Source organism: Glossina fuscipes, unplaced genomic scaffold (genome assembly GCF_014805625.2).
Source record: "Glossina fuscipes isolate IAEA_lab_2018 unplaced genomic scaffold, Yale_Gfus_2 0, whole genome shotgun sequence".
NCBI classification, from domain to species: Eukaryota; Metazoa; Arthropoda; class Insecta; order Diptera; family Glossinidae; genus Glossina; species Glossina fuscipes.
The window spans coordinates 41,400,768-41,416,626 of NW_023998414.1; the positions used below are offsets into that span (position 1 = coordinate 41,400,768).

Consider the following 15,859-nt stretch of genomic DNA (forward strand, 5'->3'; position numbering starts at 1 on the left):
CCAGCGACATTGTCTGTTTGAAAATTCGAAAAGGCTCCTCTAGGAAAGATATTGGGTAGGTCACTGCGCGAACAACTAAGGCGCATTTTACGAATCGTGGCGTAAAAAAGACTATGAAATTTTTGAGGAGCATTTGACCGATTGTATCACCCTTAAAGAACATTGCTTTGACCCGTTGTCCCGGCATTTATTGACCAATGTATAATCTTATTTTTTCCACCACCTTTTGTTGAGTTTGCTTCCCGATCAGCATCGAAACTTAGAGGCAATATTTCGGACCCTTCAAACCAATCCTGGCGCAATTCCTTTCGATAGCCATTTGTCAACAACTTTCTGCATATATAAAATGGCGAGCCTCACAGAGTGGCGAATTACCTTCTTTCTTAACAATTCTTTTGTTGTCAAGATCAAATAAAAGGCCTTGCAGGATAAAATACAACAAGCTAAGCGCGGCTATTTTAAATATTTTAAATTGGCACCTAAATGTTGTCGGTTATGTGCACTTACATAAAAGTGACTGACATAAAACTTTTTTTTTTTTTTTCTGTTTCTTAGTTTACTTGAATAGAAAGTTATTCTTAAAAAAATTTTCTTGTATAATGTGGAAGCTCTGTTTAGCGAGATAATGAGTAGAAGCAAGTGGGAATTGATAATCAAAACAAAACGAAGTTCAACTTAACCGCAACTGCAAGTAACAACGGTTGAAATAAAGAAAGACAAAACGAAAAATTTACGGCTATTAAATCAAGATATAATATGTTTAAACTATGCCTTTCATTTGTTATTTATTCTTATAAATTATCCATACCGTAATCACTGCCTATTCGTGAAAGAAATCTTTCAAAACACCAAAATTTTGAGATAAATATCAGCCACCTGCCATATAAACTCTTAATTAACGCTCACAGGCGAAATCGCAAGACCACGAAAAATTGAAAAAGTAAGAAAATTACATTCGGTCGTGACCGAATCTTTTATATCCATCCGCGTTATCCTTAAAGCGACGAAGAAGCAACAGAGCTAAACGATCATACTCTATAATAGGCAGTGGCTGATTTTTGCCATTTTCGCAATAAAAGGTTTTGTCGAATAAGCGTGTAGGCGTTGTACGTGCGTCCTTGAAAAAGTTAAGGCACTTGCAAATCCGTTTGCAAATTTGTAGGCGATATCTGCATCGTCGCTAACAGGAGACTGTTTACCACAAATAACACACAGTTTCGCAGACAGACAGATGGACAGACGGACATACAACTTTGCAACTGGCCAAGAAATTATATATTTTTAGAGGGATTCTTGAAACCTGTTTCTCTGCATTATAAAGGTTTTGGAAAAAAAAAAAAATTAAATATTGATACAATATAGTACTGGGTAGGTGCAGTTAGTGTTCCACATTTTTGCGCAAGTGCTAAAGCATCGTTCATGATGAGCAAAAAAATGATTTTGTATTCCTTTCCAAAAAACAAAGGTGTTCTCAATTTACGTGGTGCTGTAAGCTTATCCTTCGGGCGATTTGCCTCATTGCCTCATTGTTTTTGACAAATTGAACGTCGATAGGTTCGTTTTTGCGACCAGCAGAATGTGGACGACAGACTTTGCACAAACAGACAGACGAAAATGCTTAAATCGATTTCGAATTTCATGCTGATATGAATGAATGTGTATGTTTCGTGGAGTCTCTGATCCTTCCTTCTGGGCGTTGCAAACGTTTTGACGAAATGAATATACCCCCCATTCCTTCGGTGACCGATACAAAAAGACATAACAAGCCAACATTTCAAAATATGGCGAATATAATTAATTTGGAATCGATGGCGATCCCAATAAAAGGGGGATTTATTTATCAAGATCATAAAGAAAAAAAAATCACTAAGATCGTTCGCCTATCGATAGGCCTATAAATTTACATGTATGATATGCTTAAGATGGTAAGATGGTAAGTGTCCGAAATTCCTGAAAGTTTTTGGACTGTGAATGGTGGAACGGTATAGTATGCAGTCAGCAGAATTTCGCAAGATTTGTCCGGAAGCAATTATAGTTTTCCGATATGATGTCTTGTAATAGTGTAGCTGGTCTTTCCCCAAATGTATGGTGCTTGAGTGACTTTGATATAGCGATTGCCGCAATAAAGCTGTCAAAAAATATCAGCCGCTTATTCAAACAATATAAATATCACTGTTCTATCGTAATATTTAACGTATTTTATGTCAATATGGCTTTTTTTCGTATCTCCCTTCACGACTCTCACACCTGATCCTAAGTAAATATAATAAAAGTACTTGGGTGGATAGACACAAGAATTCCAAGGGAATATAAAGAACCGAAAGTATAGACTTATAGATTATTTACATATACATATAAACAACAACAACAACAAAAAAAAAAAAAAAAAAAAAAAAAACGAAAACGAAAACGAAAACGAAAACGAAACAACTTACAAACATGCATACATTAAAGGCTGTATTTTATTTTTTAATTAAATGAAACCGGAGAAATTGACCCAAACGTACAAACAAACAACAACAACAGCCGTAAAAAATTCAAGTAGAATATAAATAAGCAGCTAAAGCAGCAGAGTCAAGACCGCAAGTTTTTCTACCTAGATTCATGAACACATAAATACATACATACATATACATATATATGCATATATATATATATATATATATATACATACATACATACATACATACATATGGATGGGAACATGTACATTGAAGAAATGTATGTGTATTTATCAACTTATGTGTGTACAAAAGCTCGCGAACCGACTGCCACTTTTAGTTGGTGTGAAGGACTTTTTTTTTTTTTTTGATGTATTATGAGCGGGATAAAGGGATGTTTGAGCTATTTTTATGAATTGTTTTGTAATTTTTCACATTGAGCCCAAAAATAAAGAAAAATATTTTTAAAAAATAAAAAAGATTTTTCTTTTGTTTATGGTTTAATTTGCAAAATAAAAAAACAAATAAAAAATTTTTTTTTTTTTTTTTTGTTGAGAAACAATTTTCTCCATTTATTTTTTTTTTTTTGAGTCGCGGAAAAAACAACAATAAATATTTTAACATCAATAAATCATGTTGCTCAAAAGGCAAAAAATTAAATGAAAATAAAAAAAAAAGTAAAAAACTTAAAGTAACGGACACCGCAGTATTTAAAACATTAGTAGAGAAAAAAGGGTTTCGAAGGGCTGGCTGGCAAGCAATTTAAGACGGCCTTTGAAATAAGCTAAACTAAAACGGAAAATGCCAATATGTCTGCTGGACATTTCGTTTATCTATATATATATGCAAATATTTGCATTTTACAAATATAAATAGCAACGAATTTTTCCAATTTTTTTTATTAAAAGTAATCATCGGGTAGACTGTCTTTTCAGGAACTCAATTCTTATCCCATTGTTTACGCGGCTTACATTGTATATATAATGTTACCGCATATCATATCGTAGATATCCAATTCTTCTAATTTTCAATAATAGCTGGGGAACGGTTGACGCCGTTAATAATCGGACTCTTTAATTGAAAAGGAAGTTACGTGCCAATCATCCCCCCGCTGAGTAATTTGACAATAACATCTGACGGCCTTTTACAAAAGATGGTAAAGCAATCAGCTTTAATTTGTACTCATCCGGTGAAAAGGATAAACGAGACTTGCAACTTAATTCTACGCAATGCGAATATTAAGAGCTTACGAGGTTAAACTGATTCTAAACTGCCACTGTAACATCCATTAATCAGTGCCTAGACAATGCTCTAGAATCGGTCTTATCAACGATGCATATAAGCGTGTAGGTATTTATATAGATATTGGAACCGTTTCGACCGTCTCTTGACAAAACCACAGACAGATTTATCTTTGCTCACTGCACTACATCAATTTGGAGATTAAGTTTCGGTTTAGAATCAACTACAGCTCCGACATTCTTACACACTTGACACATTTTCGAGTATGTATTCGTTAATATGATAATATGTAGGCAGGAGTGTTTTCCACAAAAGCGACAATTTCTTATATTTGTCTAGATTCAAGCACATCCCATTGGCCAAGCGATAGCAGTAGAAATTTGCTAATTCAGACTAAAGCAGAGAGGTCCGATCTCTTGACTTAAAAGAAAGATGGATTTTCACGTCGTCGTCATCGTCGTCGTCGTCGTCGTCGTCAGCAAACATTAAGACTCGAATATATTGTACACTCGTAGGGAGGTCGTTGACAAATAACGCAATAACGGGCCTAGATGAATCCCCCAAGTGGGAGTTGTAGAGGAGACCAAAATTTCAAATGACATAGCGGGAGTTAAACAGCACCCACGGGGAGCACGCCCCAATTTTAGTGGGGAACTCTGTCGAACGCCTTACAACATACAAGTATAAGTCACATTTTACACAAACAAACAAACAAATTTATATAACAAAGACCCTAGAGTATAAACATTTTTGAGATCTGAGAAAGCCTTAGATATCATTTCGAAGCAACTGAAGAAATTAATTTTTAACTTTTTTCATTGCTTTAAATGCAACGCAATGCACTTTCGGCAAAGAATACGTTTCCCTTTACAACATGTATATATTGTTGTCTAATCATTGTTTGTATTGCATTATTTTTCAATTAAGTGAGTTATGGTGCGTAAGTCTGGTTCAAACCAGAAGGAAAAAGCGCCATGAAGCTAGTGCTGAAGTTAATGCAAAAGGAGTGGAAGGAGAGCAAATTGCATTTCCTACGTCATGTTTGCTACACGTAAACGTATCGTTAAAATCGCCCATGGAATCCTTAACATAGCCAAAGACAATCAAATGACAAGATGGTCCAACATTTTGTTCAATTTTCAAATTAGCAGATCATTACGGACTTTTTATGCGTTTCTGTTATCGATAACAGTGGAGTAACGTTGTTAATTAACAGCAATTTGACCGCTTGCTTTTTCGTTCTCATTGTCGCTATGTACGAAAAAACCAAGCAGTAGGTATGCATCTAACAAACATAGTTAGCTCTAAATTTTATGTTCGCCACACTGACTGTAAAATCTCGATTGGTCATGAAAGTCAAATGCTGTAGTGTGATCGCATACCGTCCTATGCGTCCACTGTGAAGTGCGAAGGAAAAACAAAAATTTGGTCGCACTTCACCTGGCTCAGTATTGTATTTCGTAATGTAATACGATGCCAGGCGCCACAGTTAAAAAATCACCATTTCTGTTAAGGTAACCATAATTTAGTGTAGAAATTAAGTATAAATAGTGCATATTTTCAATAAAAGAATTAATTGTTTTACACAATTCAAAACAAGCGTTTAACTCGCTTAAGGCGTTCAATCCGCCAAAATACAAAGATTTAGGGACTGCTTTATGCCGAGCATTATTGGCATTACTAAAACAGCAGAAAGACTTGGCGCTTATGAAGCCGAGCAGGCTAGGGCTAAACTACGGTAAAACACGGTACACTTACCTACACCTAGGGAAGGATTCATAGGGAATCCTCCCAAATACTGCAACCCATTCGCGGTTGCAATAAGTTTTCATCTTCTTTACAATACTTTTCACAACGTAACTTTTTTTAACTGTCTGCATATATAGTATTTCCTGAAATATACATCTGTGTCTGTCCATCACATCTAATAACATAATATAAGTAAATGGTGTGTGTGTGTGTGCAATAACTATCGGGTTGTATGAGTCTATGATTCCTTGTTTATAGTAAATACTTAGGTAAGGATAAACCATTCCTACGACATAACTTTTATTAATAATAAAAAATTTCTCCGCATTTTTAGATATAAAAACTCGCACTGGACGGCCATAAACTTTGGAATTCTTCAATGGAAAATAAACGATGAAAAGAAAATAAGTTATATTTACGGCATACATAGCTACAGTTTGGTATTTTTCATACATACACACTTACACATACACTAATGCAAATATTTACTTGATAGCGCAGAATATGTATGTATGTGTATTTATGCGCTTCTACTTTGTAAACAGTTAAGAGGACGCGATCTCGTATCAAATCGATTAAAACAATCTACGCCTGTACGTGTATTGAGAATGAAAGACCAAACGGACAAATTTACTGCTAATTAACGACATTTGCTGTTAGTTTGAATTTTTAATGAAATGTTCGACCATCTTGTCAGTCAGTTGTCTCCAAATAGAAATGGCTGTCAAGTGACCGTTAACGGAACAGCGCTACCTCTGTTGCGGTTTTCTAAGGTAATGTTAAAGGACGTTATTGTTGATAGTTCTCTCAATTTTTTTTCCTCTCTTATCCTTGCAAATATTACACAAATTAGAGGTGAAGATGACGTGATTCTTAGCTAGCGTCCATTTCAACAAGTGTATCAATTACGGCCGTTCTATTTTCAGTTGGCAAAGTTGACTTTGTTTAATATGAAAATGCAATATATTGTATCCCTGCTCGCTTCTGCTAATGTAGCTGATTACGAAACGAGAAAGGAATGCTTCGGCATAACATGATTTTATTTATAAACTTACAAGCAATTTTCCAATTAAAGCAAAAGTTTAATTTTAATCCAATTAAGATGTAATTCAGAAAAAAAAAAAAAAGGTTTTTCTGAAATATTAACTTGAGCCCTTTTGAAACCCTTTTGGGTACAATGACTTTTTTTATATTTGATCAGTAGAACTGAATTGCATTTTATTTCCTTTACGCCTTAAACAACTTATCCACTTATCTTAAGGTAACAAGTACTCTCTTAAGCATTAGAAATTTATTTCTTTACACCCTATTATCGTAGAATGAAGTATGTGAACAAGGCATAGTGTCGTTCAATATTTTTGCGACTTAAACACAGTCATCAATCATCACTTTAATTACCACTACAATTATTATTGTTCGCACTTTTTTGCACGTACGTATGTGCACATGCGTGACATATTGACAAATAGCCACTTAATTAGATTAAAAACGTAAAATAAAAAAAAATAAAAAAAAAAAACTCTTAAATAACTTAAAAATAGACAAACAACGGCCAACGGCAAAGCCATCGTGAGCACTTAACCGTTTTTGATTACATTAAAACAACGTGAAAATATTGCAAAAACTTATTTTCAATTTGTTAGTTAAGGTCAAGAAAAAGTTTTTTTCCAATTTATTACAATTTATAATCCGTAGCTGACCGCATAAATCATGCATCATATCCCAATATGTGAATGCAGTATAAGCCCAACACCCTCCCTCTCCCTCTATCACGATAGAGAGGTGCTCACAATCAGTAAATCATTTTCTTAATATTTTAGTTATTGTTTTCCAACTCTACAAGTTTTCATTTAGTTTTGCAGATAATTGAATTAATACAGAATGGACGCAAATAAATCTCTGCCAAATAATACATACATAATACATATACATGAAACTTTATACCGCATAACATGACAAGAAGAAGAAGAAGAATTATTATTATTAATTGCAAGAAACTATATAGAATTATAGAGAGAAAAGTTGAGTCAAGTCCATGCTTGGTAATACCGCTTCCTGCAAAACTAATTTCCGATCCAGTTACAACGACCATCAGTCAGCAAGCAAGTAAACTAAATTCGCCGGACGACGAATCTCTAATATCCGATATATCGCATTGATGCAGAAGAACCAAAAAATATTTTATATGTATGTCAGTCGGTGAGTTAGTCGAAGTCCTGCCTAAATGCGAATGTTAGTCAACCCTGGAAAATTATTATTCCATTTATGTGTTATAGGTTTTAAGTTACGGGTTTTTTTTTTTGCGTTTTGAGCGGATAGTGCTTGCTTTCAAACTAGATCTGCTGGCCATCAACGAAAAGTTTGTAACTAACCAACTTTGTAAGTCGAGTATTACAACCACGTATGTATGTAGTGTAACAAGATTACATATAAAAAAAAGCATAATTTTTTTTTTTTTTTTTTTTTTTTGCCAAATTCGACTTCATTGATCAACGTGTCATCTTTGAAGGGCGACGTAGTCAGAATAACACTTCTCTAACATTTTAATGCCGATTTGTCAATGGACGACTTGTCAAAACCATCAAAATACGCTTCAGTTTCCATCATGTAATCTTCATGAACCTGTTGCCCAGCACCATGCTATAGAGATCTGCAAATACAAAATTGTCGTTGGATGTGCGAAAATTTCAAAATTAGACAACAATAGTTACATTTATTCAGTATAAGCAAAAATACAGCAATCGTAGTAGAAAGGCCCGGCGGCGGCGAAAGTTGGGATAGAATCGAATGCTAACCGCATTAGTGGCGCGGCTTCGAAGCGCACTTCGTTCGTGCGTTCTGCTCTACTTTTAAATTACGTACAACGAACACATATATATATATATATATATATATATATATTTCGGGACAGAATTGCGAAAAGCTTATGGCTTAAAGCACTTAACGGTAAGGGACAACTTTTTTCCACAAATTAGTAATAGATTAGTGGTAAAAATAGTAAATTGATTCCAAACCTTTCATCCTTGAGGGGCCTTTGATAGGGTGTCGCATTGACTTTTCGAAGTCAACTGCTGCTCTGCTAGAATGCCACCGCCCGGATCGTTTATAACTTGTATCTGTGGGTGCTGTCAGTCTGGCGCGCTCTGCTGTGCCTCAGGGCTGGATCGTTGGCCCCTGACTCTTCACCGTGTAGGTCAGTGTTTTTTTTTAAATGTCCAATCTGGATTTTATTTGCGAGGAGTGTTGATAATTTGGAAGGATATCTATCGAATATTGACTACTGCATATACCGCTGGCGGCTGCGAATGAATGGAATGTGAATTGGGCTAAATCATTTGCGTTAACGTATCGACCCCCGACTGTACAACTAGATTTTGCTTTAAGAGTTGGCAGTGCCAATGGTGAAGTTGTAACTAACTTCAAATACCTGTGGATGATTATCGATAATAAAGTATGCTTGCTGCACATATAAACTCCCTGTGATCTTGGGTCAATTTACTACTTGGAAAGTTATTTTCCTTGAATATAGTTAGAAATGTATTCTCCTTGAGGCGGTATGGCCATATCTCAGGTTATGTTCTACGTTTTCTAGGTTGTTCTTTTTCGTTAATTTCATTAAAATTAGACTTCTCGCTAACCGTTACTGTATTATCCTACGGGAGGTCAGTTCGCAATAACCTTCTGTTAATAAATTCTTTCAGGTCAGAGTTATATGAGCTTATAGTTCCCCGCCTAAGAAGTTACGACAATTTAGATGCTCTTATCTCACTTACAAATTAGCTAGCTACTTAGTATTGCGTTGGAGGTGTGATTGTAGTATCCCGCCCTAGCGCCGGTTAGCCTACGGACCAACGCATTTCGAAATGCATAACGAAATGATTGCTACCCTCTTTTAGGCTACTAGGCTACTAGTAATCATTCAGTGCGAAATCTAATATTCGCACTGAATTATTATGTAATAATTCGAATACTTCGAAGTAAAGCTACATTTGCAGTGAACAGTTCACGAACGTTTTTTATTGTAATGAATTATGTCAACTAAATCGGTATGAAATTTTTTGATTCCGTTCAAAAATCCTTATTTAAATATTTCCACCCGATTTCCGGACCCATTTAAATGTGCAACAAATGTGCTGAAAATGTAAGAATACAACTGTTGCGGACGCAACCGCAGTAGGTGGTAGAATACACGTGATTCCCGTGATAGAGGTGAATATAGATGACATATTTTAGTTTGGCCGTACCAGAGTCTCAAATTTGGGTGTTCTCTCATATCCATTTTTCGTTAACACACCAAATTTAAAAAAATTTTTAAAAATAGTCCCCATAAGCAAAATTTGAATTTGAAAGCGAGAGTTGTTTGAAAGGTATTTTTGTAAGGAATCGCGAAATATCCACAAGAACATTTTACATTTTTTTATATGGACGGAGCAGGCTTTCAAATCCAACTATATATTAATTTTAATTATTTAACAGAGCTCTGTTAAGGTGTTAACAGAGTTGTATTATTTATTTATTAAGGTAAGTGGACTTGCTACTTAAATTCGAATTTATCCTGATCCCCTTCTAAACTAACTGCCAACTTTATTAACACTCAGACAAAATGCTTCGTGTTCACATGGCCTTGATTTGCAGTCCGTAGAGATTACAGTTGTTAGAAAGCAAACGATAAAAATTAATAATTTAGATTGCATAGAATTTACAGTTGGACAGCTTTAGATATGGCCGTTTAGTTCTTGTTGCAATTGAACCCTTTTTAGCCAGCGCAATGAATCATCTGTTGTGCAGATTACAACCCCTTGTGATTGTTTTTTGTTTCTTTGAGAACAGCTGTTTAAAACGCGAACGGAAATAACGGTACTAACAAAATATCAACTATATAGCAGTAAATTAATAATTTTAGTTTGGAAAAAATGTTAATAATTCATCAGAAAATTACTAATAAAAATTTTTCATATATTTGGCAAAAGTTTATTAAAAGGAATTTAACAGTTTTAGGCATAGAAACGTCGTGTGACGATACCGGCATAGCGTTGATTCGCCATGAAAATAACGAAAATAATAGAGTTTTGGCTAATATTTTGAATTCACAGCAAAGCTTTCATATAAGGTGCAGTGAATGCAAATAATTTTATTATGATAATATTGTTCATGCTTTTCTAAAGATATGGAGGAATTATACCACCGCGAGCCCAAGATTTACATCGTGCTAAAATTGCCCACGTCTTCGAGGAATGTTTACAAGAGGCTCAAATATCTGCGCAAGAAGTTGACGCGATCGCGGTCACAACCAAGCCAGGTAAGATTTATTCTTATATAAATTGCGGGAATTTCTATTCTATTCATTATAGGCTTACCCTTAAGCCTATTGGTGGGCTTACGTTTTGCCCGCTTTTTAGCGCGTACTTATAATAAGCCTTTGGTGCCCGTTCATCATATGGAGGCACATGCGTTACAGGCGCGCCTAGAGCATGACATACCATATCCATTTTTATGTTTGTTAATTAGTGGGGGTCATTGTCAGTTAACGTTTGTACGTGGCCCGCATGAATTTCTATTACTTGGCGAAAGTTTGGATGATGCTCCCGGCGAAGCGTTTGATAAAATTGTAAGACGTTTGCGTTTATATATAAATCCAAAATATCGTCAATGGAGTGGCGGCCGAATAGTTGAGGAAGTTGCAAAGCTAGCGAAACAACCGGAAGCATTTCAATTCCCTTTACCGCTGGCACAAACGCGCGACTGTAATTTCAGTTTTGCTGGTATTAAAAATAATTCCTTTCGTTCCATAAATAAACAAGAGAGAAAAGAAGGTGAGTAAATTTCAAAAGTATTTTTATTTTGTGTAACAATAACTATACCTTAGACCATTACAAATTCTGAACGTGTTAACTTTGTTTAATGTTACGCATGTATCGAACTCGGAAAAAAAAAAAATAATCCAAAATACCTGTTGCCAATGTTATCTGATATAATCAATTTATTATGCATACATTATGGCTTTCCATATAAGGACACGTATAGATTACCGTTGTACAGTATATATGGACTGGACAAGATGTATACAATATACAATTGTCTAAGCGATTGTATTTGAATTTACAGGCACTCCGCCCGATTCGGCTATTAGTAATTATGCAGATTTCTGTGCCGGACTTTTGCACGCTGTTAGCCGTCACCTAATGCATCGTACACAGCGAGCATTAGAATTTTGTATTGCGCGCAACTATTTTGAAGCGAAGCCACGTTCGCTGGTGGTATCAGGCGGCGTAGCAAATAACGATGTCATTTTCGATGACTTATCAAATTTAGCTAAGCATTATAATTGTGAAACATATCGTCCTTCTAAAAAATATTGTTCGGACAATGGAGTCATGATAGCGTGGAATGGTGTCGAACAAATTTTATCCAATTTTCAAAGCTTACGATGGGATTATTATAATTTAGATATAAAGGGTAAAGTTCCATTAGGTGTAAGTATAATAAATGAAGTAACCAAATCCAATATGAAATGTAAATGGATACAGCCCCGACGTGTGGCAAACGAATGATAGCGAACTAAAAAAATATTATTACATTTTTATTTGGTTTTTACATAGGCTGTCGTAGTGTATGAGTGCTTGTTAATGTTTATATAAATATAAAATACACATACAGCAATTGTTATATAGCCGAATGCAACTGAAAAAGCTCGATTTATGATATTTTATAAGCACATTATTATAGAGATAGAAGAACGAATGTAACTTAAAAAACCGAAAAAAAAAAAAAGCAAAAGTTCGGCATTTTTCCTTCTTTCACATCTAACGTTCATAATATACCCTGTAATACAAAGTCTTTGATCGCCAAATGCTGTAACTGTTATCAAACTTTAATAGGTAGACACCCTCCCCCGGGTAAGCATGAGAGCCCACGTACACTTCGTTAAAGCATTCACGTCGATAGATAGGTACTATTATTGAAATGGGCGCCTTCGACGGGGAATTGTTTGGTAATGAACTGCGCTCGTTTGTCAGTGAACCACATTCCAAATCTTCGTTGGTCGATAAATAGTCTTCGTCAAGGAATTCGTCTTCGTCATCGCTGTCACTTACGTGCACTGTAACTTCTTGTGTGATTGGTTTACTCCATTCAAAGTAAATGCCAAAACCTATGTCGTAATTATCCGTAGCAAATTCCCAAAATATACACTTTCCATTGGCGTTGGTGGGAACCCGTACCTATATGTGTTTCCAAAATATACCCAATAAAATGAATAATTGCAATAATATGGCAAACACTCACCGTTATTGTGTCGCCGTGACCTACAGTTATAACGCCGTCGCCATCTCCCGCTGATACATCAGCTTTAAATTCCTCTATATCTGGACGTGTCCAAATTTTCGCCGGCTGTATTATAATGTAATCATCTTCATTGCTATTATTTATTTGTTGCTGTTGTAGCTGCTGCTCCTGCTCATTTGAGTCGCTTTTGGGGTTTAGTTTTAAGTTCATCATATCGTTGGTCAAGTCGTCCTGTGTTAAGTCGACGGTGTCATGGTTTTGATTCTCAAGGATTACTTGATTTTCACTGTCAGGTGTAGGATTGTCTGCACCCACATTGTTGAAGTTGTTGTTGTTATTACTGGCCGTGCTCTGTTGCCTTTGCATATGTAATTGTTGCATGTACTGATGATAGTGTTCCTGTTGAAGTTGATGAATTAAAACCGCTTGCTGTTCGGGATTACCGGGAAATTGTTTCTCCGCATAAGCCTGTAATTATAGAACGATGATCATTTTTCGATAAATTATCAATATAACAGTCTTGCATTTTGTTTTATTACTACTTAACAAAGACTATGGAATTTTGAAGAAAAAAACTTTAAAAATATTTCATCTATAAATTGGATGCAATCTGCGTAATTTGCATTATAGTGTCGAAAACTATGCGTTTCTAGATTTTTGCTTATGTTTGCAGACAATAGAATAGAAATGTTCAATACCTCTATGCTAATGGGATTCGATGAGATTAAGAGGTAAACACTTGACTTTCATCCGCTTGCCTTTAAATTTTGACTGAAACAGTAAGATAAGACGTTTTAACAAGGATCAAGCCATGTTTTTGATAAATTAAAATTTTCCCGATCCACAAAAGATTTTGAATTGACTATAATACATAATACATAAACCCAAATCGCCCTTATTTTTGTTTTTTAAAATCAATTTTTCGAAAAAAATAATGCAACGCTCGCTAGATCTCGAAATCTTTTCAGCATTTTCTTTCCGAAAATTTTCTGTCTTTTTTGTTCTAAATGCAAACTATGCCTCATAGGTATAGAATCCAGCTTTGAAAATTCTTTTCATAAGTGAAGATCCGAACATTAATGAATTTTTTCATTTTTTTTTTTTTTTTTTTTGCACAAAATGATCCAATTGTTGATGAACGCAAAGTGAAACTATTCCTCAAGGAATATTTGTGCCATGTTGTTTTCTTATAGCGAGTAGGTGTTTATAGACCGATCAATTTTAAGAACAATATGTGATATGAAGCGCAAACCATAATTTTTTGTCGATATCGTATAGACCTCAATTATTTTACAATTCGATCGACGGGTGATCGTTGCCTAGTTTTGGTACCCTATTTTAAGTCTGGCTGCTGCGAGTGTTTCATTAGCAACAAACAAACGGGAACGGGTGGGCTTGGTTAAATCGGCTTAGATGCTACGAAACGTATTCCCTAGTTTCACGAACGGAATCTAATTTGCGTCCATTCTTCATTGATGAATGCAACAAATTCGAGCAGCCGTACGCAAGTTACAAAGAGAAATTATAGTAGCCATAGGTCGGTTATAACATTTTCAAAGCATAAACAAGACATATTTTGTTCTCACAATATTGTAAACTTAAATTTCTGACGAAGGTTTTATGCGGCTTTTTAAATTTTTTTTTTTTTTTTTTTTTTGGACAATAAAAAAAGGATTGCTGCAATTTTTTTTAGACGGTTTAATGGCAAACGGGCTGTACGAAAATTTCTTATAGTCAAGTCAGCGCCATACGTACGTAGGTAACGTAACAAAATCTATGAGCTGGAAAAACTTGAACGAAAACATTATTTTACATGGGTCTCATGACAGTTATTTAAATTAAAATCAGTCTACCATTTCTAACCCAAATAATAGAAGCACTGCCTTTGCCTTTATGATGTCACTATAAGCCAAATTTTCCGATTTTGGCTCTGTAATCTGGAGGAAGTTTAAAGCCAACCGGATCAACATCTAAAAATTTGCAACAATTCTGAATAATTCCGGTCGTGGAACTTTTTTTTCTATTTTCGGCTGTTTGTAATAGATGTCCTCGGGGTAAAAAGGGTTTGCAAACACTCATACAATTTGTAATATGAGACTTCGTCGGTATTTCACCTTGAATTGTTGATATGTTTGTTTATTTAAAGCATCCTGCAATTGACGTCGTTGCATTTCTTCTTTATATCCTTCTTCTAACATTTCCTGCTGTTCTCGTTCTCTTTTATCATTTTCTAACTTCTCTAACTCCATACGTCTTAGCTCTTCTTTCAAGGTTTCATCTCTGTTTTTGCGTACTGCTTCTACATACGGGCGAAATGCATTGCACATGGTGTCCAATAAATCAATGAAACCCTCCATTGCCTGCTCGCGACTGATATTTCCCAGCATTTGCCAATGCAAACGGCGATCACGGCCAATTACGTCCAACACTCCTAGGGCGGGTGCATGTTCCGGATCAAATGGACCTAAAGACGCCTGCTGTTTAAAGGCTATCAATTTAAGATTATCCTCATAAGAGAGATGTACAGCTTTTCCGGAATTTTCTGGCAAAAAAATATCAATTTTATTAGTTATACTTTTTTCTTTTTTGATGTTAATTTCTCTTACGTTTGTAAAATTGCAGAGCAATGCGATACAATTCTTGTAATGGAAACCCCCATTTTTCCAACTCAGCTAAATTATTATCCATTATCTGTTGCTAGATACTGTTCGAGTGCGTGTAATAAAAACAGTTTTCTAAAACCCTTTTTTTGTCCTCATTCATAAACAAATGACGAAAAACAAAAAAAAAAAAACTTATCTACTGTCAGAGTTTTTTTTTACTAGCAGAGTTTAGCGTTTAATGTTTTGTTAAAAAATTTGGGATTTTTTGCCGGCAATGATATTTCTGTGCTGGCGGTCTTGGGGAAAAAACGCCGTAAAGACTGGGAATTAAATTACTGATGTTCGAAGCAACGTCTTGTTGGTTGGTGAGCGTGGAGGTGGGAGATGTGACACAATAAAGCTTCGCCTCGTTTTTGGATCTGAGAACAAAAGTTGAACATCAGGGAAACAATACAAACGAACACAATAAAGTGCGCATCCCGAAAAATTGTTCAACTTTCTACGAGCCTGGGTATCAACTTGCAAATCATATGGTTTTGT

At 35.2% G+C, this 15,859-nt stretch overlaps 2 protein-coding genes across 2 annotated transcripts; one reads left to right on the forward strand and one right to left on the reverse strand.

Annotated features, from left to right (window-relative positions):
* The first annotated feature begins 10,291 nt into the window (after positions 1-10,291).
* Positions 10,292-12,008, forward strand: LOC119641714 (probable tRNA N6-adenosine threonylcarbamoyltransferase, mitochondrial). Its single transcript, XM_038040519.1, has 4 exons — positions 10,292-10,542; positions 10,598-10,731; positions 10,784-11,245; positions 11,538-12,008. Exons 1-4 carry the CDS (start codon positions 10,346-10,348, stop codon positions 11,981-11,983), a joined length of 1,239 nt encoding a protein of 412 aa, XP_037896447.1. The 5' UTR covers positions 10,292-10,345; the 3' UTR covers positions 11,984-12,008.
* A 12-nt stretch (positions 12,009-12,020) lies between these two features.
* Positions 12,021-15,818, reverse strand: LOC119641707 (Golgi resident protein GCP60). Its single transcript, XM_038040504.1, has 4 exons — positions 15,323-15,818; positions 14,831-15,258; positions 12,717-13,184; positions 12,021-12,652 (listed from the first exon to the last, which is right to left on the reverse strand). Exons 1-4 carry the CDS (start codon positions 15,402-15,404, stop codon positions 12,236-12,238), a joined length of 1,395 nt encoding a protein of 464 aa, XP_037896432.1. The 5' UTR covers positions 15,405-15,818; the 3' UTR covers positions 12,021-12,235.
* Between the last annotated feature and the right edge of the window lie 41 nt (positions 15,819-15,859).

What these genes read in the sequence shown, in the direction of transcription:
- LOC119641714 (XM_038040519.1), top strand. Translation starts at nt 10,346, where the DNA reads ATGTTAATAATTCATCAGAAAATTACTAATAAAAATTTTTCATATATT. An exon ending in CAGCAAAGCTTTCATATAAG is followed by an intron (nt 10,543 to 10,597) that starts GTGCAGTGAATG and finishes GCTTTTCTAAAG; the next exon opens with ATATGGAGGAATTATACCAC. An exon ending in CGCGGTCACAACCAAGCCAG is followed by an intron (nt 10,732 to 10,783) that starts GTAAGATTTATT and finishes TATTCATTATAG; the next exon opens with GCTTACCCTTAAGCCTATTG.
- LOC119641707 (XM_038040504.1), bottom strand. Translation starts at nt 15,404, where the DNA reads ATGGATAATAATTTAGCTGAGTTGGAAAAATGGGGGTTTCCATTACAA. An exon ending in TGCTCTGCAATTTTACAAAC is followed by an intron (nt 15,259 to 15,322) that starts GTAAGAGAAATT and finishes TTTTTTTGCCAG; the next exon opens with AAAATTCCGGAAAAGCTGTA. An exon ending in GTCACGGCGACACAATAACG is followed by an intron (nt 12,653 to 12,716) that starts GTGAGTGTTTGC and finishes AAACACATATAG; the next exon opens with GTACGGGTTCCCACCAACGC.